Below are 10731 nucleotides of genomic sequence, written 5' to 3'. Positions count from 1 at the left end.
CATCTGTACGGTATCTGATTCATTTGTCTTGGGAAAGGGGTGGGCACGTGGCAAGTCTGAGAGGGCCTGACTCCCAGATGTTTAGGGCTGTTTGAATATCCCTGATCTCACTGTTTTCATTCAGGCCCCTCTAGTTCCCTTCCCTGGAGATGACCAAATTTTTCCTCTTGTCTCTTCCTGCTTCCTTCCCTGTCTCCACCCCTTCCCTGTCTCCACCCCTTCCCTTTCCTCCCTTTTCCTTTCCTCTCTTTAATCCCTCGCCCCTTCGCGTTTGTAGGCACGGGACCAATGCAGAACTACTCTTCCCAGTTTGCCCTGCGCAGGGAGCAGCCGAGGGGGAGGAGCAAAGTCCCCAGTTCCCGGAGTCAACAGGGCAGCTGGGAAATGGTGTCCGTTTCCTCTCCCGTATTGCGTGACTGGGGCTGCGAAGGAGTCACGTAAACAAACTATAATTCCCGGCGGTCCCCGCGCGCAGCAGGTCAGGGCTAGGCTGAGGCCGGGTTCGCGGTGCTTGCTGAGGCGGCGGCGGCGGCGGCGGCGGCTACGGCTGGAAGAGCCGGGCCGGGGCCCGCGGCGGAGGCCGTGGCTTGTATTGGGAGGGTGGCGGGGAGGGACGGGGGAGGAAGATGGCGACGTCGGGGGCGAACGGGCCCGGCTCGGCCACGGCCTCAGCTTCCAATCCGCGCAAGTTTAGTGAGAAGATCGCGCTGCAGAAGCAGCGTCAGGCCGAGGAGACGGCGGCCTTCGAGGAGGTGATGATGGACATCGGCTCCACCCGGGTGAGGGGCCGCGCCGGCAAGCGGGAGCGGAGCAGAGCACTTCTTGAGCGGGGAGCCGAGAGGCGGGGCGGGGGCGGGAGCCGCAGCGAAAGAGGCGGAACGCGGCCGGGGTAGCGGGCGCCGCCGTCTGGGAGGCACGGGTGGAGGGCCGGTGGGCAGGAAGACGGGTTTTGCGGGAAGAGGTCGAAACTCCAGAGAGGCTGGAGGGTTTGGGAACGAATGGGAACTGAGAAAGTGAGGCAGGAATGGACAGAGAGAGGAGATGGTCCCCGAAGCCCGGCGGAGGTAGGAGGTGGGTGGTCCTTGTGCATCTCTGATTGAGTTCTCTCAGGGACTCTGCTGAAGCATCTTCTATGTTGGGTTATGGGGTTGGGGGATGGCTTGCTTGCCCTAGTCTGGCTCCTCTCAGTTGGTGATCTCCTCTCATCTGGTCCCTCTGCCTTGTGCTACACTCGGCAGTTAGTATCTCCGGGAAAGGGCCCCTTGAGTGGTTTGAACGGCAGCGCTGGGTATAGTGGGGCAGGAAGTCCCCTCCTGCGTCCCGTCCCTTTGCTTCCTTTTTCAAATATTACTTGTGGTTTCCTGACGTGAATGAAGGTGAGGTCCATTGCTCACAGACTGGTGGTATTTTGCCTTGGCCGCCTTGGAGGAGAGATAGGGCTTTGGATCACGAAAGGGGGTAACCAGTTGGCTATAGGTTATGTGGAACCTGATGGTTAGCTGAACTTTCTAGGGAGATGACTGTTTTGTGGGTCAGTTATGGGGTGCCTTGGAGGGTCTTCTGTGTGTAGGGAATATTCATTCCTGGGAAGTTCCAGAAAGAAGGAATCCTGGCGGCGTTGCTTCTGAAGCCCCCTGATCTTGGTTTCTTGCTTCCCAGGGCTGGATGTCAGAGAGAGAGAGGGGTGGGAGTTTGCCCAGCTGGTATGCAGTCCTAATTTAGGGACACATTATTCTCAAAACAGCAGGTGAGGATATTGCAGTGATCCCTTATGGCAGGGAGCTAGAAGGAATTTAAGGGGTGATGGATGGCCTAACATAAATACCACATTTCCAAGTTCTTTCTGCTCGTCTGACTGCCTTTGATTGAACCTGCCTATGACTGTAACTCCGGTTGTATTTTTGTGTGTGTCTCCCTTGACTCTGTTAGTCTTTTTTGTGTTTTTTACTCTTTTGAGTCTCTAGAGACCATGTGTCCTAGTTTTTGGGAGTCAGAACAGAGAAAGTTAGGTGGGGAAGCAAATCGTGTGTGTGTGTGTGTGCATAACCCCCTCTAACCACCGTGAGGATCATGATCTAACTGTGGACTGTCCCCCCTTTAGGAGCTTTTGATCAAAGTGGGGGCAGAGGCAGGAAGGTGGGCAAGAGGCTGACCTCCATCTGACAGCAGAGGCATAGTGGGATCTTAGGGCTTATAGGTACAAACAAAAGCTCAAAACTGGGCCTTCTTTCTTTGTGGTGCCTTGGTCTGTCAAAAGGTCCCCTCCACTCACCTTGCCCCTGTTGGGTAACTTTTCTTCTGCACATAAAAAAATCTAGTGGGCATACATGTCCAGGGCCTGGGGACCCAAGAATCTAAAGTTAGGGATTAGAGACCTGGAGCTCAGCCTGTTATCTGGCCAGCTGGGAGGTCTCATTTGAGGCAGATGTGGCCTTTGGGGCCTATACTCCTGGAAGCTGGGGTTATCATGTATATTAGTAGCAGTCTTGAAGTGGCCCAAAGGTCAGCCTAGTGCCCGCTAAACTCACTGGACTGACCTCTCGGAACAGAAAGTCAGTTCTGTTGTTGGCCTATGCACAACGGTGTGACCCCTGGAAGCTCTTAGAATCTTAACCACTCATCAGCTGCCCTGGGTCTCCTTATTTGACTGGGGTGGCAGTAGCTGAGTCTTAGAAGTAGGTGCTCACCTCTCACAGAGGGACATGAGACCTTTAGGCAGACTAAAACCATGCCAGGCTGAGGGTTGTGGTGTCTTACTCCAGTGCCAGATGTATCTCCCCAAAGTGAGGATGAGGCCAAGGAGACAGCTCTGGGCCAGGCTGGAGTGGGCTACTGCTTTTCTCACCCCCATTCTCCAGGCTCCCCTACCAATTCAGGGGCTTTAAGACTAGGTAGAAGAATGCCTCTTTGTTTTGGCACTGTTTTTCCAGTTAGAAGAGCCATCATTCCTTAGTTGTTCTAGTTTGGGAGGTACAGGCTCTGTGTAGCCTTCCTGAGGCTGGGCAAATGGCAGAGCCCAGAAGCTTGTGCCCACCCTCCAGAGTGGGGAGGAAAGAGGCTGGCAGCTATGGCTCTATGGCATCCACCTGTGGCCCTTCCCTTGTCTTCCAGTTAGTCCTGGACGCATCTGGAAGGGAAAGCAGAGGTGCCTAATAGGCACCCTTCCCCAGGAGTTAACCCATGTGACTAGTCTAGGGGCTCCTGGCAACCCCTCAGGGACTCTGTCTAGACTGATGCCGACTAGGACAGGCCCTGAGCAGAGTATCAGGCTCCACCTGGCAGGGTGACGCCAGGCATTAGTGATAGCATTGATGGGGGCAGCCTGAGGAAGAGCTAGGGCAGATTGTTTGCACCAGGTCTCAGTGGACCTTCTCCCCAGTACTGGCTTTTCTTCTGGCAGGTCTCTTAAAAGCAGCAGCAATAGTAGCGTGTCCTGGAGACAGGGATGGCAAGGATGGCCACAGGAACAGTGCTCAGGACCCTCCCTGACATTCCCATTTGTCCTACATGTCTCAGTTACAGGCCCAAAAACTGCGACTGGCATACACGAGGAGCTCCCATTATGGTGGCTCTCTGCCCAACGTGAACCAGATTGGCTGTGGCCTGGCTGAGTTCCAGGTGAGTGGACACCAGCGGGGGGAGCGCAGGCTCTCACGCAGCTCCCTCTGTTGACTTGCCTGTCTCTTTTGGCAGAGCCCCCTCCACTCCCCTTTGGATTCATCCCGGAGCACTCGGCACCACGGGCTGGTGGAACGGGTGCAGCGAGATCCCCGAAGAATGGTGTCCCCACTTCGTCGCTACCCCCGCCACATATCCTTCACTGAGGGGCTGCGGAGTCTGGAGGGCAGTGGGGTGGGGTTCCTCAGGAACTCATGGTAGGAAAAGGGACCTGAAGTGTTGTCCAGTGCCATCCTGCGGGAGCTCTCCTTTACCCAGGTTCCCTGACAAGTGACATTTGGTGCGTGTTTCAGCACTGGCTCCTGTGACAGGGAGCTGCCCCTCCTGAGACTGTGTCCTCCATCTCTGGCTGGCACTGACCATCCTCACTTCAGCTTGCTCTTGGCTGCTAGAGGCAGGGCTCCCTGGTATGTCTCATGCTACGGGGATTTTGCTTCCCTCCTGCTCACATTTCTGTTCTTAGCTTTCAGTCTCAGAGACCTCCACAGACCTGTCTCCCCCAAGCCCTGCCTAGATATTCACCTATATTTTCCAGCTTCTCTAGGCCTGATTCCCTTTTTCTCTTCCATCCTTTGCCCCTATTGTTGCTCCTTGTAGAGGAGGAGAAAGGTGTTTGTTTCTTGAAACAGCTCATCTGCTGCCTTCTGTTATTTTTCTCTCATCTGGTCTCTCTCCCGTCCACCCCCTCCTCACTTTTTCCCTTAACTGGTGTTCTTCACATTGACAGCTCTCCCTATAGTCCTGCCTACTTATCTCCTCCCCCGGAGTCCAGCTGGCGGAGGTCAGTGTCCAGGGCGGGCAGGATCTCCTGCCCACTCTCTGACTTGTCTCTGGCGGGAGCTGGGGTTGGGTTAGGGCCTGCTGGGCCAGGCTTTCAGCAGTGCCTCCTCCCGTAATGGCAGGGCTGGGAGGGGTGGGGGTAGGTGGAGTAGGTGGGTCAGAGTCCAGTCTTGGCCATGTTGACACGTGTGGCCAAGCCTCCCAGTCCAGCCAGAGCAGGACTAATGGCAGCTGGGGTGTGGGGGCGGGTGGAGAATGGTAGGGTGGCAGGTGAAAATGGCTGCCTCCTGTCAAGAGTGGGTGCCAGGTGCAGTGTTCTGGCATTCAGGTTTCTGAACCCTTCCCCTGTCCATCTCATCCCTAAGACTTATACCCAGCACAGTTGCTGGGCTCCAAGATTCCTATTCAGCTTGTCCTGGCAGAGAGGAGTTATTTCCATATCTCCTAGGTTGTCTGGGGAGAGGGTTCCTGGATCACAGATATCAGCAGAACCAGAAAGAAAGAGGCATGATGATCCTGGGTGCCCAGCCCTCTTGGCTGCCCCACACTTTCCAACCCCCATGCCTGCCCTCTGGTCCATTGCTAGCCTTCCTCCTCATCACTTTGTTTTTCCATCCCAGGACAATGCCCTGGGGCAATTTCCCTGCAGAGAAGGGGCAGTTGTTTCGACTACCATCTGCACTTAACAGGTGATGGCCCTTGCCTTCTTTAGGCCACATCTCTTCTTATCTGTAGTTTCTGGGGCCCTGCTCTCTCACCCCACCCTGTCCCAGCCCAGCTAGTGTTTTCCCCTACTGAGCAGGGCATGAGGACCAGGAAGACTGTCACAGGTGCCAGCTCATCTCTTTTCCCCCCACAGGACAAGCTCTGACTCTGCCCTTCACACAAGTGTGATGAACCCCAGCCCTCAGGACACTTATCCAGGCCCTGCACCCCCCAGCGTCCTGCCCAGCCGCCGCGGAGGTAAGTGGCCGTGTCCCAGGGGAGGGAGTAGCCGTGGAGCTTTTGTTTGAAGCAGGTAGGCAAGTGGGCACTGCAGCCAGCTCTACCGTATCCTTTGCAGGTTTTCTGGATGGCGAAATGGACTCCAAAGGTATGTGTTCCTCACCGCATTTGATACGTGGGGGTACTGAATGCCAGAGAATCTCTGGGCTGATGTTGGGAGCTTTGTTCAGGGCCAGGGAGTGGGAGCCCTTCCACTTGCGTCTGCTTCCTGTCCTGCCTTCTTCTTCAACCCTCTCATCACCAGTCTTTCTCTTTCAAGTCCCTGCTATTGAGGAGAACTTGCCAGATGACAAGCATTTGCTGAAACCATGGGATGCTAAGAAGGTAGGCGTGGCCCGCTGTCCCTCTTCTTTCCAGGGGGCGGGTCTTCAGGGTCCTCCACTGAGCTCTGTCCTCATTTGCCACCTTCTTCCTTCTTTCCTCAGCTGTCCTCATCCTCCTCCCGACCTCGGTCCTGTGAAGTCCCCGGAATTAAGTATGTATCTCTCTGAGGTCAGCTGAGCGGGTGGAGGAGGGAAGCAAAGGGAAATGTGGAATGCTGATCTCTGCTCTTTCCTGACCACTGCCCCCCACCCCCATTTACATCTTTTCCTCTCCTTCCCCAGCATCTTTCCATCTCCTGACCAGCCTGCCACTGTGCCTGTCCTCCCACCTGCCATGAACACGGGAGGCTCCCTACCTGACCTCACCAACCTGCACTTTCCCCCACCGCTGCCCACCCCCCTGGACCCAGAGGAGACAGTCTACCCCAGCCTGAGTGGGGGCAACAGTACCTCCAATTTGACCCACACCATGACCCACCTGGGCATCAGCAGGGGCCTGGGCCTGGGCCCAGGCTATGATGCACCAGGTGAGTGGCTGTCTTGGCTGTGTGTCCCTGGGGTGCTTTCTAGCTGGAGGGATGAAGGGGTGGGAGGCTCGAGCACCTTGGGATTCTCCTGTGACTGCCCACACCAGCCCTTCACCTGTGTACCCCAGGATTCCCTCACAGCAGTTTTCTGCCAGTGAGAACTGGTAGGTGTGGCTTTTCCTAGAAAGAAGATGGAGAGCAACCCCCAAGCGGGCAATGCCATCCTGACTTCCAGGGACAGAGTAGGGAGGACATTGTGTTGCCGCTTCCATAGTCTGGCCACTGCTACCCATTCTGGGCAGAAAGGGGCCCAGTTCCCATCAGTAATGTTGGCATCTCTGGTTTTTTGTCTGTGCCTACAGGACTTCATTCACCTCTCAGCCACCCATCCTTGCAGTCTTCCCTAAGCAATCCCAACCTCCAGGCTTCCCTGAGCAGTCCTCAGCCCCAGCTCCAGGGCTCCCACAGTCACCCCTCACTGCCTGCCTCCTCCTTGGCCCGCCATGCACTGCCCACCACCTCCCTGGGTCACCCCTCACTCAGCGCCCCGGCCCTCTCCTCCTCCTCTTCCTCCTCTTCTGCTTCATCTCCGGTGCTGGGTGCGCCCCCTTACCCAGCTTCTACCCCTGGGGCCTCCCCCCGCCACCGCCGTGTGCCCCTCAGTCCCCTGAGTTTGCCCGCGGGCCCAGCCGACGCCAGAAGGTCCCAACAGCAACTGCCCAAACAGTTTTCGCCAACAATGTCACCCACCTTGTCTTCCATCACTCAGGTATGCGTGGCTCCCTTCCCTACATGTCTGTCTCCCTTCCCTTCCTTCTCCTGCCAAGTTCTCTCCCTCCCACCATGCTTTCCTCAAATACCTCTTCTTCTTAACTCCTGTACTCCTGGTGTCATCCATCCCCTTGCATTCCTCTGTCCTCTGCCTGCCCCGCTCTTATCCACCTTGTTTCCTCTTGGCTTAAGAATGCAAACTCTGGGGTTAAGTTTTCTGATTTCAAATCCTGGCCCCACCTCTTACTAGCAGTCTCCTTGGACAGTTATTTAACTTCTTTGAGCCTCAGCATCCTCATCTATAAAACCAGGACAGCAATGTAGGAATCAAAGGAAATCACATACGGAAAGTACACAGCACCATGCCTAGCCCAGGTGCACGCTCGACAAATGATAGCTTGTCCTTTCCCTTTTCTCTCTTTTTTGTTCCTATCCTTCTTTCCTTGTCTGTCTTTTTTCTCCTGCCTCCATCCTGTCCCATCCGCTCTCCCATCTCCTCTCCTTCTTTCATAGATTTCGTAGAGTCAGAGACTGTCAGAGGATGGAGCCCAGTCCCTTCATCTCACAGATGAGGTGGCTGGGGACCAGAAGGAAAGTAATTTGTCCAAGTTTACACAGCATGTTAGGGAAGAGTTGGGACCATTACTAAAAATTCTTGGTTTAGGGTTTTTTCCTCAGTGTTAACATTCTTAGCTCTTCTCTCCTTCCCCATACTTCTCCCCTTTTCTGTTATCTCTGCTCCCCTTCTTTCACCCTAATGCTCTTCTTCCCTCTCCTCTGCCCTACTTCCCCTTCCTTTCTCTGTTGTTCTTCCCTGGAATGTGTGTTCTATGTTCCATCTTTATGCAGGTCCCCTTTTCTGTAGGAAAGACTGAGGTCAGGCCAGCAAGGGCTCTGCTCTCTGGGAACTTGGAGTAAAAGCCTAGCTTCCCTCCTTCCTCCCTCCTTCCTCTCACAGTCCCTCTGGCCTCTTCAAGGCTTTAGAACAGCCATTCTCAAGGTCACTGTTGTGTGATCAGTCCCTTGTGAGGTGTGTCACAAGTAGTTGATTACTAACAGTAGTTAAAGTACCAAGGTTTAGGAATAGTTGACTCCTAGAGTGGATTCAAAATTATCCTTGTGTTAACCTCTCTCAGTCACTTTCATCCTGAGACGCATTTTTGAGAGTAGTCGCACCCCAGAGATGCCCAATGGAACGCTTTTGGGTTTGTGTTGACAATGGTCGCAGCTTAAAAGGGTGGGAAGCCCTGACAAAGAGCTCCTCTCAGGGGGCACGTTGAGGGGTAAGCTTCCCCCTTTCTCCTCGCTTTTCTTCAGGGCGTCGCCCTGGACACCAGTAAGCTGCCCAGTGACCAGCGGCTGCCTCCATACCCGTACAGTCCCCCAAGTTTGGTTCTACCCACCCAGCCACCCACCCCAAAGCCTCTGCAGCAGCCAGGGCTGCCCTCTCAGGCCTGCTCAGTGCAGCCCTCTGGTGGGCAGCCCCCAGGCAGGCAGCTGCACTATGGGACGCTGTACCCCCCCAGCCCCAGTGGGCATGGGCAACAGTCTTACCACCGGCCGATGAGTGACTTCAGCCTGGGGAACGTGAGTACCCGGGTCCCTAGCTCAGAAGCAGGGGAGGGGCTGGGAGTGGGCCAAAAGAGCCTGAGTGGTATCGAGGGGGGCATTTTGAACTGGGAGATCTAGGTCGGGGAGAGGCTTCTTACCTGCCCCCAGGTAACACAGTACCGCCAACTTGGGGCTCCTCCCTTCCTGCATTTGACCCCGACTCCTGCCCCTCTCCCCCAGCTACCTCCGTGCAGCTTGCTCTTTGACGACTACCGCTTTGACCCGTTGTCTTCCTGGCACGCGCATGCTCTGTCCCAGTAGGTACGGTGCCCACACCTACTTTGGGCCCCGTGCTCACTTCTGTCGCTGTGCTTGTGGCCATCTCCCGCTGTCTCTGCTTTTGTTCCCATGGTGGAGGTGGGAAGCGGGGTGGGGTAGGGGGAGGTGTATGAATATTACTGGGCAAAGAGGATGTGTTAGCAGAGCTAGGCAAAGGCAGGCAGGACCACCCTGTTCTGAAGCCCACTTTCTCAAGGCCTGTCTGTGTGTCCATAGCTGGAGCAGTTCAGCATGGAGAACCCATCAACCAGCCTGGCGCTGGATCCCCCTGGCTTTTCCGAAGGGCCTGGATTTTTAGGGGGTGAGGGGCCAGTGAGTGGCCCCCAGGACCCCCATGCCCTCAACCACCAGAACTTAACCCACTGTTCCCGCCATGGCTCAGGGCCTAACATCATCCTCACAGGTAAGAGGTGTGGGTGGTGATGGGGGTTGGAAGGAGGGCGTGATACATTTGGTGGCACAGCAGGAGACTGAGGGCGTCTTGGGAGAGTTCGCAAGGCATGGGGTCCTCACTCCTCTCTTCTGCCCACACAGGAGACCCTTCCCCCGGTTTCTCTAAGGAGATTTCAGCGGCCCTGGCTGGAGTGCCTGGTTTTGAGGTGTCAGCAGCTGGGCTGGAGCTGGGGCTGGGGCTGGAGGAGGAGCTGCGCATGGAGCCGCTGGGCCTGGAGGGGCTCAACATGCTGAGCGACCCCTGTGCCCTGCTGCCTGACCCTGCTGTGGAGGACTCGTTCCGCAGTGACCGGTTGCAGTGAGGGCACCTCATCGACATCCCTCTTCTCGGCCCTGTCCCCCCATCACTGTCCCTTTCCTCCCTTCCCCCTGGCCAGTAGAGACTTCACTCTCTGCCCCCAGATCCTCTTTCTAACATGAACGGAGGATCCCAAGAATGAGAAAAGGCAAGGGGTTTGTCCAGGTGGCCCCTGAATTCTGCACAAGGGATGGGGCTTGGGGGAGCTCAAGGGAGGGCCTAAAGCACTTGTAACTTTGAACCGTCTGTCTGGAGGTCAGAGCCTGTTGGAAAGCAGGGGGTAGAGGGGAGCCCTGGAGGCAGGGCTTGTCCGGATGCCTAGGGGTGGGCAGTGCCAGCCCCTCCTCACCACTCTTCCCCTTGCAATGGAGGAGAGAGCCAGAGTGGATATTATTTTTTATTAAATATATTATGTTAATAAAAAAATCATATCAAACCCTTGGTGTCGTTGGCTACTGTTGGGGATGCAGGTCGGGATCGAGGGAGTTCTTGGGGCACGGGCCCTCTCATCTGTATGCTTTTTGCGTTTTTTCAACACCATGTGGTTTTGTGGAGGGGCCCCCGAAGCTCAGAACTTGTACTCAGCATTGGACATAGGGGTACAGGCTGGGCACAGGCCCCCGGGGCAGCACATGCGCCCTCTCATCTGTCCAGGGCCTTGCTGCAGCATCAGGGGACAGGCGCTGTGACTGGCCAGACAAGTTACTGCTCTTTCTCAACCCTGAGGGCCTGGCAGTGAGTCAGGAGATGAAGAGGTGACTGCTGGCTGAGCTCTCGGCTCTGGATTTTTATGGTAGAATGATACCAGTTTTCTTGGGGGTAGCTGGCCTCAGTGCTAAGGCTCCCAAGGAGAGAGGATTTAAAAACTACTGACGCCAGGTAGGTCTCAGGTTGGCTCCCTCTTCTTTATGGCCCTTTAAGCCCAGAGGACCTGGAAGTTAGCTGTGATACCTGGCCAGCCTCTGACCCCATGCTCCTAGGTCTCATTCCTGCCCCCTCACAATGC

At 55.7% G+C, this 10731-nt stretch overlaps 1 protein-coding gene across 2 annotated transcripts; it reads left to right on the top strand.

The window, feature by feature from the left end:
• Positions 1 to 626: 626 nt before the first annotated feature.
• On the top strand, positions 627 to 10145 carry CRTC2 (CREB regulated transcription coactivator 2; the record flags this gene model as incomplete). Of its 2 annotated transcripts, none has more annotated exons than XM_079696419.1 (14): positions 627 to 779; positions 3517 to 3618; positions 3694 to 3827; positions 4406 to 4459; positions 5079 to 5147; positions 5318 to 5421; positions 5522 to 5551; positions 5723 to 5787; positions 5889 to 5938; positions 6069 to 6313; positions 6676 to 7082; positions 8402 to 8671; positions 9191 to 9377; positions 9509 to 10145. In XM_079696419.1, 14 exons carry the CDS (start codon positions 627 to 629, stop codon positions 9727 to 9729), a joined length of 2091 nt encoding a protein of 696 aa, XP_079552545.1. In that variant the 3' UTR covers positions 9730 to 10145. The 2 variants fall into 2 exon arrangements, with proteins under 2 accessions (XP_079552545.1, XP_079552546.1); XM_079696420.1 differs by having other exon boundaries at positions 5708 to 5787.
• Positions 10146 to 10731: the final 586 nt, after the last annotated feature.

The sequence above is a fragment of the Hyperoodon ampullatus genome, assembly GCF_949752795.1.
Source record: "Hyperoodon ampullatus genome assembly, chromosome: 2".
NCBI classification, from domain to species: Eukaryota; Metazoa; Chordata; class Mammalia; order Artiodactyla; family Ziphiidae; genus Hyperoodon; species Hyperoodon ampullatus.
Note: the sequence above shows the minus strand (reverse complement) of the source record. Positions and strands in the feature narration are given on the sequence as shown.